At 54.1% G+C, this 23043-nt stretch overlaps 1 protein-coding gene across 1 annotated transcript in view; it reads left to right on the top strand.

The window, feature by feature from the left end:
* The first annotated feature begins 4669 nt into the window (after positions 1–4669).
* Positions 4670–23043, top strand: part of VPS9D1 (VPS9 domain containing 1) — a 74855-nt gene continuing 56481 nt past the window's right edge. The window contains exons 1-5 of the mRNA XM_075576833.1: positions 4670–4888; positions 7982–8054; positions 8366–8458; positions 9664–9895; positions 10580–10691. Of these exons, the coding sequence (XP_075432948.1) occupies positions 4694–4888; positions 7982–8054; positions 8366–8458; positions 9664–9895; positions 10580–10691 (705 nt within the window). The 5' untranslated portion in view covers positions 4670–4693. The remainder of the gene's footprint in view (positions 4889–7981; positions 8055–8365; positions 8459–9663; positions 9896–10579; positions 10692–23043) is intronic.

Here is a 23043-nt window from a genome sequence, read left to right as displayed (position 1 = left end):
GACACTCCCTCCATGTCACTCAGTAGATGTGACACTCCCTCCCTGACACTCAGTAGCTGTGACACTCCCTGTCACTCACTAGATGTGACACTCCCCAGATGTGACACTACCTCCCTGACACTCAGTAGATGTGACAGTACCTCCCTGACACTCACTAGATGTGACACTCCCTCCCTGACACTCAGTAGATGTGACACTACCTCCCTGACACTCAGTAGATGTGACACTCCCTCCCTCACACTCAGTAGATGTGACACTCCCTCCCTCACACTCAGTAGATGTGACACTCCCTCCCTGACACTCAGTAGATGTGACACTACCTCCCTGACACTCAGTAGCTGTGACACTCCCTCCCTGTCACTCACTAGATGTGACACTCCCTCCCTGTCACTCAGTAGATGTGACACTCCCTCCCTGACACTCAGTAGCTGTGACACTCCCTGTCACTCACTAGATGTGACACTCCCCAGATGTGACACTACCTCCCTGACACTCAGTAGATGTGACACTCCCTCCCTGACACTCAGTAGCTGTGTCACTCCCTGACACTCACTAGATGTGACACTCCCTCCCTGATACTCACTAGATGTGACACTCCTTAGATGTGACACTCCCTCCCTGACACTCAGTAGATGTGACACTCCCTCCCTGTCACTCAGTAGATGTGACACTCCCTTCCTGTCACTCAGTAGATGTGACACTACCTCCCTGACACTCAGTAGATGTGACACTCCCTCCCTGACACTCAGTAGATGTGACACTCCCTCCATGTCACTCAGTAGATGTGACACTCCCTCCCTGACACTCAGTAGCTGTGACACTCCCTGTCACTCACTAGATGTGACACTCCCCAGATGTGACACTACCTCCCTGACACTCAGTAGATGTGACAGTACCTCCCTGACACTCACTAGATGTGACACTCCCTCCCTGACACTCAGTAGATGTGACACTACCTCCCTGACACTCAGTAGATGTGACACTCCCTCCCTCACACTCAGTAGATGTGACACTCCCTCCCTCACACTCAGTAGATGTGACACTCCCTCCCTGACACTCAGTAGATGTGACACTACCTCCCTGACACTCAGTAGCTGTGACACTCCCTCCCTGTCACTCACTAGATGTGACACTCCCTCCCTGTCACTCAGTAGATGTGACACTCCCTCCCTGTCACTCAGTAGATGTGACACTCCCTGTCACTCAGTAGATGTGACACTCCCTCCCTTTCACTCAGTAGATGTGACACTCCCTCCCTGACACTCAGTAGCTGTGACATTCCCTGTCACTCACTAGATGTGACACTCCCCAGATGTGATACTACCTCCCTGACACTCAGTAGATGTGACACTCCCTCCCTGTCACTCAGTAGATGTGACACTCCCTCCCTGACACTCAGTAGATGTGACACTCCCTCCCTGACACTCAGTAGCTGTGACACTCCCTGTCACTCACTAGATGTGACACTCCCCAGATGTGACACTACCTCCCTGACACTCAGTAGATGTGACACTCCCTCCCTGACACTCAGTAGCTGTGTCACTCCCTGACACTCACTAGATGTGACACTCCCTCCCTGATACTCACTAGATGTGACACTCCTTAGATGTGACACTACCTCCCTGACACTCAGTAGATGTGACACTCCCTCCCTGTCACTCAGTAGATGTGACACTCCCTTCCTGTCACTCAGTAGATGTGACACTACCTCCCTGACACTCAGTAGATGTGACACTCCCTCCCTGACACTCAGTAGATGTGACACTCCCTCCATGTCACTCATTAGATGTGACACTCCCTAGATGTGACACTACCTCCCTGACACTCAGTAGATGTGACACTACCTGTCATGATAGAGAGGATTTGGCCCGGGATTAAAGGGGTTACACCCCCATTTGACCACCCTCTACTGTCATTTGGGAAGCAAGGGGTTAACTGGACTGAGGCCCAGTAATGTGTTTTGCCTTGCTTCAGTATCCAAATGTTTATTCCCCTGTGTAAATGTATTGTGTTGTTCTGGTGTTTGCACTCACACATACACTAGGGTTGATGCGGGAGGGAAGGGGTTAATGTTCATATAGTGATTATAGCCCTTTGTGTAATTTTCCCGCCTTTTCAGGCTCCATTTTGCAGCCTTCCATAAGTCGCCATTGAGACTCCATGCATTCTAATGGCAGAAGTAGCGGTTTTGGACCTGTTTTCCAGCAACGACCAGCAGGTGGCGTCCGAGAGGAGGAGCGGCAGTTTCCCATTGTAAGTCAATGGGCTCATTGACTTCAATGGAGATTCCTCGACGCCGGCCTCGAGGAACAGGTTGGCAGCCATCCAAACCGCAGACCGCAAAAGCGGATACAATGTCTTTTAAAAGAGTTTAATCACTACGGTCAAGTTCAACGACAATTGGCGTGGGAATCTTAAGTTCTAGGGCCCCTGGGAATAAAGTTCTTTTTGTCCCTAGCTCCTAGGAACCCCCACACACGATCCACACCGGGTCCAGGAATGATAGACCCCCGTAAGGGGTCGAGCGGAGAAGGAGGGTCGCGCCATTGACTTTCAATGGCGGAGCGGAGGTCCCATTGAATCTAATGGCGGCAGGCGCCCAGCAATTGTCAATTGCGGCGCCGGCCATTAATTCCAATGTTGAAAAGCCGTGTGGCGTAAAAACGACTAAGTGTAAAATGTTGAAATGTGGAAGTCCATATCTCCGGTTCGGGAATGCCCAGGGGGATGGGATTTGGGTGACATGTAGGCAAGGTTCCGGCTTTAATGCATGACCCTTCCCAGCCCCCTCCGACCAACCAGACGGAGTATGGACGACAGTAAAAATTTGTGGTTTTTCTCATAGGCTTCAATGGCGGCGGTTACCCCATTGACCGGCTATGGCGGAGAAGCCCCATAGACTCCAACGGCGGCGGATTCCCCGTTGTAAGTCTATGGCGGCAGACTCCCATAGCCGCCAATGGCAGAGATTCCCCGTTGAAAGCCTATGGCGGCGGAGCCAATGGTTTTCAATGGGGATTTAGTGAAAAACTGAGATTTCTTTTTAGCAGAGATTTTTATAATAAAATATGAAACGGTTTATATGGTATTTGTATAACTCCGGTTCTGAAGGTCGTAGCGGGCTGAAACTTGGACCCTATAGTGTACCACTTCCGGCATTAAGGTCTGGAAAGTTTGGACCTGCTGGACCTACCAGAACCAGGTATTTTAATATGTGTAGATATTAAAGTGTGTATGGGATTTTGGATCTGCTCTGAAAATGCAGACCCCATCTGCTATGCTAATAAGGCAGGAAGGGCATCCTGTAAGAATTATCATAGCACTGTGATCAAGAGTGATCAAAAGCTAACTGTCCTGATTGTTTATACTAAGGGCAGGAACAAAGGGACTGAGTGTTTTTAAGTGTCGGTCTTCACACCTACAAGGGAAGACAAAATCTCCATCAAAGAGATCTTTCTAGCCAAGTCGGCACCAAGGGTTGAGAGTAAAGGGTTGAAAGGGTATATAAGTCAGAGTCACCCCTTACTCAAATGTCTTCATGTATGGTCTTCATGATCTTCATGTATTGCTGTGATGTCTACATCTAAACCTGAATTATCCAAGGAATGGCCCATCCTGTATCCTGATGGCTTTTCTTGTCCTAACCTTTAAGTAAGTGCTATATTTTGTTTGTTATTTGTATATCTTGTTGTGTTCACCTTTTTCAAGGAATAAATTATATTTTATCATATCTAAGCCTCGTTCAGTTCAACCCAGTTATATTTGGTGTGTATTATTAATAGCCTGTCACAAATTTACCGTCACACTACCTTCCTGTCACTCAGTAGATGTGACACTCCCTCCCTGACACTCACTAGATGTGACACTACTTCCCTGTCACTCACTAGATGTGACACTCCCTCCCTGACACTCACTAGATGCGACACTCCCTCCCTGACACTCAGTAGATGTGACACACCCTCCCTGACACTCAGTAGATGTGACACTCCCTCCCTGTCACTCACTAGATGTGACACTACCTAGATGTGACACTCCCTCCCTGACACTCACTAGATGTGACACTACTTCCCTGTCACTCACTAGATGTGACACTCCCTCCCTGTCACTCACTAGATGCGACACTCCCTCCCTGACACTCAGTAGATGTGACACACCCTCCCTGACACTCAGTAGATGTGACACTCCCTCCCTTGTCACTGACTAGATATGTCACTAACTAGATGTGACACTACCTCCCTGACACTCAGTAGATGTGACACTACCTTCCTGTCACTCAGTAGATGTGACACTCTAATTCTGACACTCAGGCGATGTGACACTCAGTAGATGTGACACTCCCTCCATGACACTCACTAGATGTGACATTCCCTCCCTGACACTCAGTAGATGTGACCCTCCCTGTCACTCACTAGATGCGACACTCCCTCCCTGTCACTCAGGAGATGTGACACTCCCTCCCTGACACTAGATGTGACACACCCTCCCTGACTCTCACTAGATGTGACACTCCCTCCCTGTCACTCAGGAGATGTGACACTCCCTCCCTGACACTAGATGTGACACACCCTCCCTGGTACTCACTAGATGTGACACTCCCTCCGCTGGAGGGCGCTCAATCCCTCTTTTGGCCGGCAGGGGCGCTCTGTATGTCGCTCACGTCTCTATTGTTCTCCTTCTCTGGGTCCCTTCGGGAATGCGTTCCGGCCCTTGCTGCGCTCTGTTTACATTCCGGGTTGACAGCGCGTCCCCGGCAGGAAGGTTCCGCCCGCGATTCGTTCCTTCCCCAGCCATGGCTGCCCCTGCCGGGGACGGGGCGCTGAAGCCACTGCAGAGAGCCATGAAGCTGGCCAACCGAGCCATCCAGCTGGACACCGGGAACTTGCACCGGGTAAGGAGGGAAAAGGTGCAAGTTGTACCCCGGGAAGAAGAGAGTTCCAGAGCAACTGGGTTCGGGCATCTCACAGCATCACCCCCCCCCCCCCCCCACCCATCTTCTGGGTGACTCCCTCCCACATTGTCTGGGTGACCCCTCCACCTTCTGGGTGACTCCCTCCCCCATTGTCTGGGTGACCCCTCCACCTTCTGGGTGACTCCCTCCCCCATTGTCTGGGTGACCCCTCCATCTTCTGGGTGACTCGTCCTCCATCTTCTGGGTGACTCGTCCCCCATCTTCTGGGTGACTCGTCCCCCATCTTCTGGGTGACTCGTCCCCCATCTTCTGGGTGACTCGTCCCCCATCTTCTGGGTGACCCCCTCCCCCATTGTCTGGATGACCCCCCTCTTCTGGGTGATGCCCCCCCTCTCCATTGTATGGATGACTCCCTCCCCCATTGTCTGGGTGACCCCCCTCCCTCTCCTCCATTGTCGGGGTGACCCCATCCCCCAACCTTCAAGGCCCCAATCAGTGAGGTTTGGGGATTTTCAGACCAAAATGGTCATTCAATTAAAAACAATCATGACTCCACGTGGGAAAAGGGACCCAAACAATCGGTGGGACTGAATCGGTGAGAGGTGACACGTGTCTGGATGTTCACTCATCACTGAGGCTGCTTGTTTATTTCTCTTGATCCTGTTGCTTTCATTTCCAAACCTTCAGACACAGTAGTGTATATATTAGCACAGGAGAGGAGCGAGCAGTACTGTATGTATCAGCGCAGGAGAGGAGCGAGCAGTACTGTATATATCAGGAGAGGAGCGGGCAGTACTGTATTTATCAGCGCAGGAGAGGAGCGGGCAATACTGTATATATCAGCACAGGAGAGGAGCGGGCACTACTGTATTTATCAGCGCAGGAGAGGAGCGGGCAGTACTGTATGTATCAGCGCAGGAGAGGAGCGGGCAGTACTGTATCTATCAGCACAGGAGAGGAGCGGACAGTACTGTATTTATCAGCGCAGGAGAGGAGCGAGCAGTACTGTATTTATCAGAGCAGGAGAGGAGCGGGCAGTACGGTATTTATCAGCGCAGGAGAGGAGCGGACAGTACTGTATTTATCAGCACAGGAGAGGAGTTGGCAGTACTGTATTTATCAGCACAGGAGAGGAGCGGGCAGTACTGTATGTATCAGCGCAGGAGAGGAGCGGGCAGTACTGTATGTATCAGTGCAGGAGAGGAGCGGGCAGTACTGTATATATCAGCGCAGGAGAGGAGTGGGGCAGTACTGTATTTATCAGTGCAGGAGAGGAGCGGGCAGTACTGTATATATCGCACAGGAGAGTAGTGGGCAGTACTGTATTTATCAGCGCAGGAGAGGAGCGGGCAGTACTGTATTTATCAGTGCAGGAGAGGAGCGGGCAGTACAGTATTTATCAGCGCAGGAGAGGAGCGGGCAGTACTGTATTTATCAGCACAGGAGAGGAGTTGGCAGTACTGTATTTATCAGCACAGGAGGGGAGCGTGCAGTACTGTATGTATCAGCGCAGGAGAGGAGCGGGCAGTACTGTATGTATCAGCGCAGGAGAGGAGCGGGCAGTACTGTATTTATCAGCGCAGGAGAGGAGCGGGCAGTACTGTATGTATCAGCGCAGGAGAGGAGCGGACAGTACTGTATTTATCAGCACAGGAGAGGAGTTGGCAGTACTGTATTTATCAGCACAGGAGGGGAGCGGGCAGTACTGTATGTATCAGCGCAGGAGAGGAGTGGGCAGTACTGTATGTATAAGCGCAGGAGGGGAGTGGGCAGTACTGTATATATCAGCGCAGGAGAGGAGTGGGCAGTACTGTATTTATCAGCGCAGGAGAGGAGCGGGCAGTACTGTATTTATCAGCGCAGGAGAGGAGCGGGCAGTACTGTATTTATCAGCGCAGGAGAGGAGCGGGCAGTACTGTATTTATCAGCGCAGGAGAGGAGCGGGCAGTACTGTATTTATCAGCGCAGGAGAGGAGCGGCCAGTACTGTATTTATCAGCGCAGGAGAAGAGCGGGCAGTACTGTATATATCAGATCAGGAGAGGAGCGGGCAGTACTGTATATATCAGCGCAGGAGAGGAGCAGGCAGTACTGTATATATCAGCACAGGAGAGGAGCGGGCAGTACTGTATATATCAGATCAGGAGAGGAGCGGGCAGTACTGTATATATCAGCACAGGAGAGGAGCGGGCAGTACTGTATATATCAGATCAGGAGAGGAGCGGGCAGTACTGTATATATCAGCACAGGAGAGGAGCAGGCAGTACTGTATGTATCAGCACAGCACAGGAGAGGAGTGGGCAGTATTGTATTTATCAGCGGAGGAGAGGAGCGGGCAGTACTGTATATATCAGAGCAGGAGAAGAGCGGGCAGTACTGTATATATTAGCACACTGTAATTTAGCAACTGACAGTGAGGAAAAGCTATGGTCCACCCCAGCAACATCTCCAGTCCTGCTATACTGAGGAGGGAGAGCGGGCTCCTGGCGTGGCCAGTGCTTGGGTGTCGCAGGTAAAGCCCCAGAGGGCCACTTGTTGCCCACCAATGAATTAGAGTGTCAGCTCCAAATATACTCTGGGTCATTGAGGCATTTCATATTGCATCCCGCTGCTTCTCTGGTGTTACTGAGGAGACTTTGCTGGAAGTGTCTCGTAAAATGTTGTCGTTTTTCACAATTTGTCTCCTAAGTATATTTCAGACGAGCAACACTAATCCTCTGTGTAAAAATGTCTTCTCCGCGTCACGGTTTATCCCCTCTGTGTGTTGTCTCTCCCCGGACATTTAAATCTGCATTATGGTCGCTGAATAATGGTGTCGTAAAACTGAACTGGCAGAGGGGTCTCTGTGCAGACCCCAAATCTATACAGTGCGGATCCCAAAGCAGGTTCCTGGAGCAGCCTCTTCCCCTCTCTGCTTTACAGCTCCGAACTGGACCGGAGAGAGGGGTTCTGCCTATCTGGACCCAGCGCAGATAGTAGAAACTGTAGCTCAGTGAAGGATTCCTGAGTAGCCCAGTTGTAAAAGCCCCAGAATTTGGCTTGGATGTACGGTCTCACCCCTCGTGTATTTTAGGAAGCCTATGTGGAGTACCTGAAGAGTGTCAGCTACATATCCCAGTTCCTGCTGGAAGACGCAGAACAGAAAGGTAATGGGTATTCTGTTCGCGTTCCCATTCTTTCCCCTTCCACAAGCTCCTTTATCCGTAAGGACACCTGCAGGACACCGTATCACTGACCCCGCACGGGCACCGAGGATTTGCAGTGTTTTTGTTGTTTAAAAAAAGTATTTTGGACAATGTCGTGTTGTTATTTCTGCATCACTTAGGGGGCTGGGAGACTCTGGCGGTTATAGGGAAGTATATGCATACCCAGGGTTTTGGGTGGGGAGGGGTCTGTGGTGTAGGCGCAGTGTCCCTGCAGGACACGGGGTCACTTTGTCCTTCTCTCCCCTGGGAAGATGGCCGGGACACGGTGAGCGCAGACTCCCAGAAGATGCTGAAGCTGGCGGAGCAATGTCTGGAGAGAGCTCGATCTACGGCTGGGAAGCTGGGTGAGTACCCCGGGGGAGGTGGGTGAGTACTCCGGGGAGCTGGGCGAGTACCCCCGGGTAGCTGGGCGAGTACCCCCGGGTAGCTGGGCGAGTACCCCGGGGGAGGTGGGCGAGTTCCCCGGGGGAGGTGGGCGAGTTCCCCGGGGGAGGTGGGCGAGTTCCCCGGGGGAGGTGGGCGTGTACCCCCGGGGATCTGGGCGAGTACCCCCGGGGATCTGGGCGAGTACCCCCGGGGATCTGGGCGAGTACCCCCGGGGATCTGGGCGAGTACCCCCGGGGATCTGGGCGATTACTCCGTGGAGCTGGGCGTGTACCCCCGGGGATCTGGGCGTGTACCCCCGGGGATCTGGGCGTGTACCCTCGGGGATCTGGGCGTGTACCCCCGGGGATCTGGGCGAGTATCCCCAGGGATCTGGGCGAGTACCCCCGGGGAGCTGGGCGAGTATCCCGGGGAGCTGGGCGAGTAACCCGGGGGAACTGGGTGAGTTACCTGGGAGCTGGGTGAGTATCCCGGGGAGATGGGCGAGTACCCCCGGGAGCTGGGTGAGTACCCCCGGGGGAGGTGGGTGAGTTCCCCGCGAGCTGGTACCTTGTGTTGGAGAACGTGGACTGAAACGCATTGAAAGGATAACATCCCCACAATATTTTACTCGCAAATTCAGGTCATCTGCGCAAAGGGAACATTTATTCACATGAGACACGAGCAGAACAAGTAGCTGGTTTTGGGTGGGTTATCCCTACACTGCTTTTAAGTTTTGTCTTTCAGCTGTGTACTGGGGTGTAGCTGTTTTGGGGTATATGCACCCCATATATGTTGCTGGTGTGTGTGGTGTTTGTGATCTGATTCATTGTACAGCGGCCTTGATGCATGGTCCCATCACACAGGAAGATCCAGTCAATTGTTTGAGAAAGGGTGTGTGATGCGTTGCACGCCAGGGGAGGCGTCTCTGATAAACGTCTGTCTGATTCCCTTTGCATTTAAAACCAGAGACAGAACATGAAACACAGACAGAGCTCAGTGCTACATCCAATGACACAAATACACGGTACAGTGCCTAAATATATCTATATAGATATCTATATATATCGCTATATATATATATATCTCTATATAGATATAGAGAGAGAGAGAGTGAGAGAGAGAGAGAGATATAGAGAGAGAGATCTTTTTGAATAAATGGAGTTCTGTCTGATTCCCTTTGCAGACAGAGCCGAGTCGGATCTCCTCTCACGGACGCCTTGTATCTCTGATCCTGGTCCTCCTACCACTGAGATTACCTGCGCTGCTGCCGTTACCTCCGCTACCTCTGGTTTCTCCCCCAGCCGCCCGTGGGGTCACCGTCGGACCTGCTCTGATGAGGCTCAGACGCTATGTCCTTTTCCACCCCCAGAGATCTTTCAGAAGCTACGAGCAGCCGACGCTCAGCGCTCCAAAAAGTGCGTCTCCCCCCATCACTCTCTCCTCTCTCCATCCCCCCCGAGATGGGACACACGTCACCCGCCCTCCTCTGTCTATCCCCCTGAGAGGGGACACACGTCACCCGCCCTCCTCTGTCTATCCCCCTGAGAGGGGACACACGTCACCTGCCCTCCTCTGTCTATCCCCCTGAGAGGGGTCACACGTCACCCGCCCTCCTCTGTCTATCCCCCTGAGAGGGGACACACGTCACCCGCCCTCCTCTGTCTATCCCCCTGAGAGGGGACACACGTCACCCGCCCTCCTCTGTCTATCCCCTGAGAGGGGACACACGTCACCCGCCCTCCTCTGTCTATCCCCCTGAGAGGGGACACACGTCACCCGCCCTCCTCTGTCTATCCCCCTGAGAGGGGACACACGTCACCCGCCATCCTCTGTCTAACCCCTGAGAGGGGACACACGTCACCCGCCCTTCTCTGTCTGTCCCCCCGAGACGGGACACACGTCACCCGCCCTCCTCTATTCATCCCCCCGTGAGGGGACACACGTCACCCACCCTCCTTTATTCATCCCCCCTAGAGGGGACACACGTCACCCGTCCTCCTCTGTCTATCCCCCCGAGAGGGGACACACGTCACCCTCCCTCCTCTGTCCATCCCCCAGAGAGGGGACCCGCTTGTGAGCCAGGTGTTTGTTTGTCGCAGGGAGCTGACGCCTCTGGAAGAAGCTTCTATACAGAATCAGAAGCTGAGAGCAACGTATGAGGTCCGGCTCGCCAGGCTGAACCCCAACCAGGCCACACAGAAAACCTCACTGGCAAGTGACACGGGGAGGGGGAACATCAGGTCAGTGTCACATGCACAGAGAGCTGGGTCAGTGTCACACGCAGAGAGAGCTGGGTCAGTGTCACAGAGAGAGAGAGCTGGGTCAGGGTCACACGCAGAGAGAGCTGGGTCAGTGTCACAGAGAGAGAGAGAGCTGGGTCAGTGTCACACAGAGAGAGAGCTGGGTCAGTGTCACACAGAGAGAGAGCTGGGTCAGTGTCACAGAGAGAGAGCTGGGTCAGTGTCACACAGAGAGAGCTGGGTCAGTGTCACACAGAGAGAGAGCTGGGTCAGTGTCACACAGAGAGAGAGCTGGGTCAGTGTCACACAGAGAGAGCTGGGTCCGTGTCACACAGAGAGAGCTGGGTCAGTGTCACACAGAGAGAGCTGGGTCAGTGTCACACAGAGAGAGAGCTGGGTCAGTGTCACACAGAGAGAGAGCAGGGTCAGTGTCACACAGAGAGAGAGAGCTGGGTCAGTGTCACACAGAGAGAGAGCTGGGTCAGTGTCACACAGAGAGAGAGCTGGGTCAGTGTCACACAGAGAGAGAGCTGGGTCAGTGTCACACAGAGAGAGCTGGGTCAGTGTCACACAGAGAGAGCTCTGTCAGTGTCACACAGAGAGAGCTGGGTCAGTGTCACACAGAGAGAGCTGGGTCGGTGTCACACAGAGAGAGAGCTTGGTCAGTGTCACACAGAGAGAGCTGGGTCAGCATCACGCAGAGAGAGAGCTGGGTCAGTGTCACACAGAGAGAGAGCTGGGTCAGTGTCACACAGAGAGAGATGGGACAGTGTCACACAGAGAGAGAGCTGGGTCAGCATCACACAGAGAGAGAGCTGGGTCAGTGTCACACAGAGAGAGAGAGCTGGGACAGTGTCACACAGAGAGAGCTGGGACAGTGTCACACAGAGAGAACTGGGTCAGTGTTACACAGAGAGAGCTGGGACAGTGCCACACAGAGAGAGCTGGGTCAGTGTCACACAGAGAGAGAGCTGGGTCAGTGTCACACAGAGAGAGAGCTGGGTCAGTGTCACACACAGAGAGAGAGCTGTGTCAGTGTCACACAGAGAGAGCTGGGTCAGTGTCACACAGAGAGAGCTGGGACAGTGTCACACAGAGAGAGCTGGGACAGTGTCACACAGAGAGAGCTGGGTTAGTGTCACACAGAGAGAGCTGGGTTAGTGTCACACAGAGAGAGCTGGGTTAGTGTCACACAGAGAGAGCTGGGACAGTGTCACACAGAGAGAGCTGGGACAGTGTCACACAGAGAGAGCTGGGACAGTGTCACACACAGAGAGAGAGAGAGAGAGAGAGAGAGAGCTGGGTCAGTGTCACACAGAGAGAGAGAGAGAGAGAGCTGGGTCAGTGTCACACAGAGAGAGAGAGAGAGAGAGCTGGGTCAGTGTCACACAGAGATAGCTGGGTCAGTGTCACACACAGAGAGAGAGCTTGGTCAGTGTCGCACAGAGAGAGCTGGGTCAGTGTCACACAGAGAGAGCTGGGTCAGTGTCACACAGAGAGAGCTGGGACAGTGTCACACAGAGAGAGCTGGGACAGTGTCACACAGAGAGAGCTGGGACAGTGTCACACAGAGAGAGCTGGGTCAGTGTCACACAGAGAGAGCTGGGATAGTGTCACACAGAGAGAGCTGGGACAGTGTCACACAGAGAGAGAGAGAGAGAGCTGGGTCAGTGTCACACAGAGAGCTGGGTCAGTGTCACACAGAGAGAGCTGGGTCAGTGTCACACAGAGAGAGCTGGGTCAGTGTCACACAGAGAGAGCTGGGACAGTGTCACACAGAGAGAGAGAGAGAGCTGGGTCAGTGTCACACACAGAGAGAGCTGGGTCAGTGTCACACACAGAGAGAGCTGGGTCAGTGTCACACAGAGAGAGCTGGGTCAGTGTCACACAGAGAGAGAGCTGGGTCAGTGTCACACAGAGAGAGCTGGGGCAGTGTCACACAGAGAGAGCTGGGACAGTGTCACACAGAGAGAGCTGGGACAGTGTCACACAGAGAGAGCTGGGTCAGTGTCACACAGAGAGAGCTGGGTCAGTGTCACACAGAGAGAGAGCTGGGTCAGTGTCACACAGAGAGAGAGCTGGGTCAGTGTCACACAGAGAGAGAGCTGGGACAGTGTCACACAGAGAGAGCTGGGTCAGTGTCACACAGAGAGAGCTGGGTCAGTGTCACACAGAGAGAGCTGGGTCAGTGTCACACAGAGAGAGCTGGGTCAGTGTCACACAGAGAGAGCTGGGACAGTGTCACACAGAGAGAGCTGGGACAGTGTCACACAGAGAGAGCTGGGACAGTGTCACACAGAGAGAGCTGGGTTAGTGTCACACAGAGAGAGCTGGGTTAGTGTCACACAGAGAGAGCTGGGACAGTGTCACACAGAGAGAGCTGGGTCAGTGTCACACAGAGAGAGCTGGGACAGTGTCACACAGAGAGAGCTGGGACAGTGTCACACAGAGAGAGCTGGGTCAGTGTCACACAGAGAGAGCTGGGATAGTGTCACACAGAGAGAGCTGGGACAGTGTCACACAGAGAGAGAGAGAGAGAGCTGGGTCAGTGTCACACAGAGAGCTGGGTCAGTGTCACACAGAGAGAGCTGGGTCAGTGTCACACAGAGAGAGCTGGGTCAGTGTCACACAGAGAGAGCTGGGTCAGTGTCACACAGAGAGAGCTGGGACAGTGTCACACAGAGAGAGAGAGAGAGAGAGAGAGAGCTGGGTCAGTGTAACACAGAGAGAGAGAGAGAGAGAGCTGGGTCAGTGTCACACACAGAGAGAGCTGGGTCAGTGTCACACACAGAGAGAGCTGGGTCAGTGTCACACAGAGAGAGCTGGGTCAGTGTCACACAGAGAGAGAGCTGGGTCTGTGTCACACAGAGAGAGCTGGGGCAGTGTCACACAGAGAGAGCTGGGACAGTGTCACACAGAGAGAGCTGGGTCAGTGTCACACAGAGAGAGAGCTGGGTCAGTGTCACACAGAGAGAGAGCTGGGTCAGTGTCACACACAGAGAGAGAGCTGGGTCAGTGTCACACAGAGAGCTGGGACAGTGTCACACAGAGAGAGCTGGGACAGTGTCACACAGAGAGAGCTGGGTCAGCATCACGCAGAGAGAGAGCTGGGTCAGTGTCACACAGAGAGAGAGCTGGGTCAGTGTCACACAGAGAGAGAGCTGGGACAGTGTCACACAGAGAGAGCTGGGACAGTGTCACACAGAGAGAACTGGGTCAGTGTTACACAGAGAGAGCTGGGACAGTGCCACACAGAGAGAGCTGGGTCAGTGTCACACAGAGAGAGAGCTGGGTCAGTGTCACACAGAGAGAGCTGGGTTAGTGTCACACAGAGAGAGCTGGGTTAGTGTCACACAGAGAGAGCTGGGACAGTGTCACACAGAGAGAGCTGGGACAGTGTCACACAGAGAGAGCTGGGACAGTGTCACACAGAGAGAGCTGGGACAGTGTCACACAGAGAGAGAGAGAGAGAGAGCTGGGTCAGTGTCACACAGAGAGAGAGAGAGAGAGCTGGGTCAGTGTCACAGAGAGAGAGAGAGAGAGAGCTGGGACAGTGTCACACAGAGAGAGCTGGGACAGTGTCACACAGAGAGAACTGGGTCAGTGTTACACAGAGAGAGCTGGGACAGTGCCACACAGAGAGAGCTGGGTCAGTGTCACACAGAGAGAGAGCTGGGTCAGTGTCACACAGAGAGAGAGAGCTGGGTCAGTGTCACACACAGAGAGAGAGCTGTGTCAGTGTCACACAGAGAGAGCTGGGTCAGTGTCACACAGAGAGAGCTGGGACAGTGTCACACAGAGAGAGCTGGGACAGTGTCACACAGAGAGAGCTGGGTTAGTGTCACACAGAGAGAGCTGGGTTAGTGTCACACAGAGAGAGCTGGGTTAGTGTCACACAGAGAGAGCTGGGACAGTGTCACACAGAGAGAGCTGGGACAGTGTCACACAGAGAGAGCTGGGACAGTGTCACACACAGAGAGAGAGAGAGAGAGAGAGAGAGAGAGCTGGGTCAGTGTCACACAGAGAGAGAGAGAGAGAGAGCTGGGTCAGTGTCACACAGAGAGAGAGAGAGAGAGAGCTGGGTCAGTGTCACACAGAGATAGCTGGGTCAGTGTCACACACAGAGAGAGAGCTTGGTCAGTGTCGCACAGAGAGAGCTGGGTCAGTGTCACACAGAGAGAGCTGGGTCAGTGTCACACAGAGAGAGCTGGGACAGTGTCACACAGAGAGAGCTGGGACAGTGTCACACAGAGAGAGCTGTGTCAGTGTCACACAGAGAGAGCTGTGTCAGTGTCACACAGAGAGAGCTGTGTCAGTGTCACACAGAGAGAGCTGTGTCAGTGTCACGCAGAGAGAGCTGGGTCAGTGTCACACAGAGAAAGAGCTGGGTCAGTGTCACACAGAGAGAGAGAGCTGGGTCAGTGTCACACAGAGAGAGCTGGGTCAGTGTCACACAGAGAGAGCTGGGTCAGTGTCACACACAGAGAGAGCTGGGTCAGTGTCCCACAGAGAGAGCTGGGTCAGCGTCACACACAGAGAGCTGGGTCAATGTCACACAGAGAGAGCTGGGTCAGTGTCACACAGAGAGAGCTGGGTCAGTGTCACACAGAGAGAGCTGGGTCAGTGTCACACAGAGAGTGCTGTGTCAGTGTCACACACAGAGAGAGAGCTGGGTCAGCATCACGCAGAGAGAGGTGGGTCAGTGTCACACAGAGAGAGCTGGGTCAGTGTCACACAGAGAGAGCTGGGTCAGTGTCACACAGAGAGAGCTGGGTCAGTGTCACACAGAGAGAGCTGGGTCAGTGTCACAGAGAGAGAGAGCTGGGTCAGTGTCACAGAGAGAGAGAGCTGAGTCAGTGTCACACAGAGAGAGAGCTGGGTCAGTGTCACACACAGAGAGCTGGGTCAGTGTCACACAGAGAGAGATGGGTCAGTGTCACACAGAGAGAGCTGGGTCAGTGTCACACAGAGAGAGGTGGGTCAGTGTCACACAGAGAGAGCTGGGTCAGTGTCACACAGAGAGAGCTGGGTCAGTGTCACACAGAGATAGCTGGGTCAGTGTCACACAGAGAGAGCTGGGTCAGTGTCACACAGAGAGAGCTGGGTCAGTGTCACACAGAGAGAGCTGGGTCAGTGTCACACAGAGAGAGCTGGGTCAGTGTCACACAGAGAGAGCTGGGTCAGTGTCACACAGAGAGAGCTGGGACAGTGTCACACAGAGAGAGCTGGGTCAGTATCACACAGAGAGAGAGCTTGGTCAGTGTCACACAGAGACAGAGCTGGGTGAGTGTCACACAGAGAGAGCTGGGTCAGTGTCACACAGAGAGAGAGAGCTGGGTCAGTGTCACACACAGAGAGAGCTGGGTCAGTGTCACACAGAGAGAGCTGGGACAGTGTCACACAGAGAGAGCTGGGTCAGTGTCACACAGAGAGAGAGCTGGGTCAGTGTCACACAGAGAGAGAGCTGGGTCAGTGTCACACAGAGAGAGAGCTGGGTCAGTGTCACACACAGAGAGAGAGCTGGGTCAGTGTCACACAGAGAGAGAGCTGGGACAGTGTCACACAGAGAGAGAGCTGGGTCAGTGTCACACAGAGAGAGCTGGGTCAGTGTCACGCACAGAGAGAGCTGTGTCAGTGTCACGCAGAGAGAGAGAGCTGTGTCAGTGTCACGCAGAGAGAGAGAGCTGGGTCAGTGTCACACACAGAGAGAGAGAGCTGTGTCAGTGTCACGCAGAGAGAGAGAGAGAGCTGTGTCAGTGTCACGCAGAGAGAGAGAGAGCTGGATCAGTGTCACACACAGAGAGAGAGAGCTGGGTCAGTGTCACACAGAGAGAGAGAGCTTGGTCAGTGTCACACAGAGAGTGAGCTGGGTCAGTGTCACAGAGGGAGCTGGAACAGTGTCACACACAGAGAGAGCTGGGTCAGTGTCACACAGAGAGAGCTGGGTCAGTGTCACACAGAGAGAGCTGTGTCAGTGTCACGCAGAGAGAGCTGGGTCAGTGTCACACAGAGAGAGCTGGGACAATGTCACACACACAGAGAGAGCTGGGTCAGTGTCACACACAGAGAGAGCTGGGTCAGTGTCACACAGAGAGAGCTGGGTCAGTGTCACACAGAGAGAGAGCTGGGTCAGTGTCACACAGAGAGAGCTGGGTCAGTGTCACACAGAGAGAGCTGTGTCAGTGTCACACAGAGAGAGCTGTGTCAGTGTCACACAGAGAGAGCTGTGTCAGTGTCACACAGAGAGAGCTGTGTCAGTGTCACGCAGAGAGAGCTGGGTCAGTGTCACACAGAGAAAGAGCTGGGTCAGTGTCACACAGAGAGAGAGAGCTGGGTCAGTGTCACACAGAGAGAGCTGGGTCAGTGTCACACAGAGAGAGCTGGGTCAGTGTCACACACACAGAGAGAGCTGGGTCAGTGTCCCACAGAGAGAGCTGGGTCAGCGTCACACACAGAGAGCTGGGTCAATGTCACACAGAGAGAGCTGGGTCAGTGTCACACAGAGAGAGCTGGGTCAGTGTCACACAGAGAGAGCTGGGTCAGTGTCACACAGAGAGTGCTGTGTCAGTGTCACACAGAGAGAGAGCTGGGTCAGCATCACGCAGAGAGAGGTGGGTCAGTGTCACACAGAGAGAGCTTGGTTAGTGTCACACAGAGAGAGCTGGGTCAGTGTCACACAGAGAGAGCTGGGTCAGTGTCACACAGAGAGAGCTGGGTCAGTGTCACAGAGAGAGAGAGCTGGGTCAGTGTCACAGAGAGAGAGAGCTGAGTCAGTGTCACACAGAGAGAGAGCTGGGTCAGTGTCACACACAGAGAGCTGGGTCAGTGTTACACAGAGAGAGATGGGTCAGTGTCACACAGAGAGAGCTGGGTCAGTGTCACACAGAGAGAGGTGGGTCAGTGTCACACAGAGAGAGCTGGGTCAGTGTCACACAGAGAGAGCTGGGTCAGTGTCACACAGAGATAGCTGGGTCAGTGTCACACAGAGAGAGCTGGGTCAGTGTCACACAGAGAGAGCTGGGTCAGTGTCACACAGAGAGAGCTGGGTCAGTGTCACACAGAGAGAGCTGGGTCAGTGTCACACAGAGAGAGCTGGGTCAGTGTCACACAGAGAGAGCTGGGACAGTGTCACACAGAGAGAGCTGGGTCAGTATCACACAGAGAGAGAGCTTGGTCAGTGTCACACAGAGACAGAGCTGGGTCAGTGTCACACACAGAGAGAGCTGGGTCAGTGTCACACAGAGAGAGAGAGCTGGGTCAGTGTCACACACAGAGAGAGCTGGGTCAGTGTCACACAGAGAGAGCTGGGACAGTGTCACACAGAGAGAGCTGGGTCAGTGTCACACAGAGAGAGAGCTGGGTCAGTGTCACACAGAGAGAGAGCTGGGTCAGTGTCACACAGAGAGAGAGCTGGGTCAGTGTCACACAGAGAGAGAGCTGGGTCAGTGTCACACAGAGAGAGAGCTGGGTCAGTGTCACACAGAGATAGCTGGGTCAGTGTCACACAGAGAGAGAGCTGGGTCAGTGTCACACAGAGAGAGAGCTGGGTCAGTGTCACACAGAGAGAGAGCTGGGTCAGTGTCACACAGAGAGAGAGCTGGGACAGTGTCGCACAGAGAGAAAGCTGGGTCAGTGTCACACAGAGAGAGCTGGGTCAGTGTCACACAGAGAGAGCTGTGTCAGTGTCACACAGAGAGAGCTGTGTCAGTGTCACACAGAGAGAGCTGTGTCAGTGTCACACAGAGAGAGCTGTGTCAGTGTCACGCAGAGAGAGCTGGGTCAGTGTCACACAGAGAAAGAGCTGGGTCAGTGTCACACAGAGAGAGAGAGCTGGGTCAGTGTCACACAGAGAGAGCTGGGTCAGTGTCACACAGAGAGAGCTGGGTCAGTGTCACACACACAGAGAGAGCTGGGTCAGTGTCCCACAGAGAGAGCTGGGTCAGCGTCACACACAGAGAGCTGGGTCAATGTCACACAGAGAGAGCTGGGTCAGTGTCACACAGAGAGAGCTGGGTCAGTGTCACACAGAGAGAGCTGGGTCAGTGTCACACAGAGAGTGCTGTGTCAGTGTCACACACAGAGAGAGAGCTGGGTCAGCATCACGCAGAGAGAGGTGGGTCAGTGTCACACAGAGAGAGCTTGGTTAGTGTCACACAGAGAGAGCTGGGTCAGTGTCACACAGAGAGAGCTGGGTCAGTGTCACACAGAGAGAGCTGGGTCAGTGTCACAGAGAGAGAGAGCTGGGTCAGTGTCACAGAGAGAGAGAGCTGAGTCAGTGTCACACAGAGAGAGAGCTGGGTCAGTGTCACACACAGAGAGCTGGGTCAGTGTTACACAGAGAGAGATGGGTCAGTGTCACACAGAGAGAGCTGGGTCAGTGTCACACAGAGAGAGGTGGGTCAGTGTCACACAGAGAGAGCTGGGTCAGTGTCACACAGAGAGAGCTGGGTCAGTGTCACACAGAGAGAGCTGGGTCAGTGTCACACAGAGAGAGCTGGGTCAGTGTCACACAGAGAGAGCTGGGTCAGTGTCACACAGAGAGAGCTGGGTCAGTGTCACACAGAGAGAGCTGGGTCAGTGTCACACAGAGAGAGCTGGGTCAGTGTCACACAGAGAGAGCTGGGTCAGTGTCACACAGAGAGAGAGTGCTGGGACAGTGTCACACAGAGAGAGCTGGGTCAGTGTCACGCAGAGAGAGCTGGGACAGTGTCACATAGAGAGAGCTGGGCCAGTGTCACACAGAGAGAGAGCTGGGTCAGTGTCACACAGAGAGAGAGCTGGGTCAGTGTCACACAGAGAGAGAGCTGGGTCAGTGTCACACAGAGAGAGAGCTGGGTCAGTGTCACACAGAGAGAGAGCTGGGTCAGTGTCATACAGAGAGAGAGCTGGGTCAGTGTCACACAGAGAGAGAGCTGGGACAGTGTCACACAGAGAGAGCTGGGTCAGTGTCACGCACAGAGAGAGAGCTGTGTCAGTGTCACGCAGAGAGAGAGAGCTGTGTCAGTGTCACGCAGAGAGAGAGAGCTGGGTCAGTGTCACGCAGAGAGAGAGAGAGCTGTGTCAGTGTCACGCAGAGAGAGAGCTGTGTCAGTGTCACGCAGAGAGAGAGAGCTGGGTCAGTGTCACACACAGAGAGAGAGAGAGCTGGGTCAGTGTCACACACAGAGAGAGAGAGCTGGGACAGTGTCACACAGAGAGAGCTGGGACAGTGTCATACAGAGAGAGCTGGGACAGTGTCATACAGAGAGAGAGAGCTGGGTCAGTGTCACACAGAGAGAGAGAGCTGGGTCAGTGTCACACAGAGAGTGAGCTGGGTCAGTGTCACACAGAGAGAGCTGGGACAGTGTCACAGAGGGAGCTGGAACAGTGTCACACACAGAGAGAGCTGTGTCAGTGTCACACAGAGAGAGCTGTGTCAGTGTCACACAGAGAGAGCTGTGTCAGTGTCACGCAGAGAGAGCTGTGTCAGTGTCACACAGAGAGAGAGCTGGGACAGTGTCACACAGAGAGAGCTGGGACAGTGCCACACAGAGAGAGAGCTGGGTCAGTGTCACACAGAGAGAGAGCTGGGTCAGTGTCACACAGAGAGAGCTGGGTCAGTGTCACACAGAGAGAGCTGTGTCAGTGTCACACAGAGAGAGCTGTGTCAGTGTCACACAGAGAGAGCTGTGTCAGTGTCACACAGAGAGAGCTGTGTCAGTGTCACGCAGAGAGAGCTGGGTCAGTGTCACACAGAGAGAGAGCTGGGTCAGTGTCACACAGAGAGAGAGCTGGGTGAGTGTCACACAGAGAGAGAGCTGGGTCAGTGTCACACAGAGAGAGAGCTGGGTCAGTGTCACACAGAGAGAGAGCTGGGTCAGTGTCATACAGAGAGAGAGCTGGGTCAGTGTCACACAGAGAGAGAGCTGGGACAGTGTCACACAGAGAGAGCTGGGTCAGTGTCACGCACAGAGAGAGAGCTGTGTCAGTGTCACGCAGAGAGAGAGAGCTGGGTCAGTGTCACGCAGAGAGAGAGAGAGCTGTGTCAGTGTCACGCAGAGAGAGAGCTGTGTCAGTGTCACGCAGAGAGAGAGAGCTGGGTCAGTGTCACGCAGAGAGAGAGAGCTGGGTCAGTGTCACACACAGAGAGAGAGAGAGCTGGGTCAGTGTCACACACAGAGAGAGAGAGAGCTGGGACAGTGTCACACAGAGAGAGCTGGGACAGTGTCATACAGAGAGAGCTGGGACAGTGTCATACAGAGAGAGAGAGCTGGGTCAGTGTCACACAGAGAGAGAGAGCTGGGTCAGTGTCACACAGAGAGTGAGCTGGGTCAGTGTCACACAGAGAGAGCTGGGACAGTGTCACAGAGGGAGCTGGAACAGTGTCACACACAGAGAGAGCTGTGTCAGTGTCACACAGAGAGAGCTGTGTCAGTGTCACACAGAGAGAGCTGTGTCAGTGTCACGCAGAGAGAGCTGTGTCAGTGTCACACAGAGAGAGAGCTGGGACAGTGTCACACAGAGAGAGCTGGGACAGTGCCACACAGAGAGAGAGCTGGGTCAGTGTCACACAGAGAGAGCTGGGTCAGTGTCACACAGAGAGAGCTGTGTCAGTGTCACACAGAGAGAGCTGTGTCAGTGTCACACAGAGAGAGCTGTGTCAGTGTCACACAGAGAGAGCTGTGTCAGTGTCACGCAGAGAGAGCTGGGTCAGTGTCACACAGAGAAAGAGCTGGGTCAGTGTCACACAGAGAGAGAGCTGGGTGAGTGTCACACAGAGAGAGAGCTGGGTCAGTGTCACACAGAGAGAGAGCTGGGTCAGTGTCACACAGAGAGAGAGCTGGGTCAGTGTCATACAGAGAGAGAGCTGGGTCAGTGTCACGCACAGAGAGAGAGCTGTGTCAGTGTCACGCAGAGAGAGAGAGCTGGGTCAGTGTCACGCAGAGAGAGAGAGAGCTGTGTCAGTGTCACGCAGAGAGAGAGCTGTGTCAGTGTCACGCAGAGAGAGAGAGCTGGGTCAGTGTCACACACAGAGAGAGAGAGAGCTGGGTCAGTGTCACACACAGAGAGAGAGAGAGCTGGGACAGTGTCACACAGAGAGAGCTGGGACAGTGTCATACAGAGAGAGCTGGGACAGTGTCATACAGAGAGAGAGAGCTGGGTCAGTGTCACACAGAGAGAGAGAGCTGGGTCAGTGTCACACAGAGAGTGAGCTGGGTCAGTGTCACACAGAGAGAGCTGGGACAGTGTCACAGAGGGAGCTGGAACAGTGTCACACACAGAGAGAGCTGTGTCAGTGTCACACAGAGAGAGCTGTGTCAGTGTCACACAGAGAGAGCTGTGTCAGTGTCACGCAGAGAGAGCTGTGTCAGTGTCACACAGAGAGAGAGCTGGGACAGTGTCACACAGAGAGAGCTGGGACAGTGCCACACAGAGAGAGAGCTGGGTCAGTGTCACACAGAGAGAGAGCTGGGTCAGTGTCACACAGAGAGAGCTGGGTCAGTGTCACACAGAGAGAGCTGTGTCAGTGTCACACAGAGAGAGCTGTGTCAGTGTCACACAGAGAGAGCTGTGTCAGTGTCACGCAGAGAGAGCTGGGTCAGTGTCACACAGAGAAAGAGCTGGGTCAGTGTCACACAGAGAGAGAGCTGGGTCAGTGTCACACAGAGAGAGAGCTGGGTCAGTGTCACACAGAGAGAGAGCTGGGTCAGTGTCACACAGAGAGCTGGGTCAGTGTCACACAGAGAGAGCTGGGTCAGTGTCACACACACAGAGAGAGCTGGGTCAGTGTCCCACAGAGAGAGAGCTGGGTCAGTGTCAAACAGAGAGAGCTGGGTCAATGTCACACAGAGAGAGCTGGGTCAGTGTCACACAGAGAGAGCTGGGTCAGTGTCACACAGAGAGAGCTGGGACAGTGTCACACACAGAGAGAGAGCTGGGTCAGTGTCACACAGAGAGAGCTGGGTCAGTGTCACACAGAGAGAGCTGGGTCAGTGTCACACAGAGAGAGCTGGGTCAGCGTCACACAGAGAGAGAGCTGGGTCAGTGTCACACAGAGAGAGCTGGGTCAGCGTCACACAGAGAGAGAGCTGGGTCAGCGTCACACAGAGAGAGAGCTGTGTCAGTGTCACGCAGAGAGAGCTGGGTCAGTGTCACACAGAGAGAGCTGGGTCAGTGTCACACAGAGAGAGCTGGGTCAGTGTCACACAGAGAGAGCTGGGTCAGTGTCACACAGAGAGAGCTGGGTCAGTGTCACACAGAGAGAGCTGGGTCAGTGTCACACAGAGAGAGCTGGGTCAGTGTCACACAGAGAGAGCTGGGTCAGTGTCACACAGAGAGAGCTG

The sequence above is a fragment of the Ascaphus truei genome, chromosome 19 (genome assembly GCF_040206685.1).
Source record: "Ascaphus truei isolate aAscTru1 chromosome 19, aAscTru1.hap1, whole genome shotgun sequence".
NCBI classification, from domain to species: domain Eukaryota; kingdom Metazoa; phylum Chordata; class Amphibia; order Anura; family Ascaphidae; genus Ascaphus; species Ascaphus truei.
Note: the sequence above shows the minus strand (reverse complement) of the source record. Positions and strands in the feature narration are given on the sequence as shown.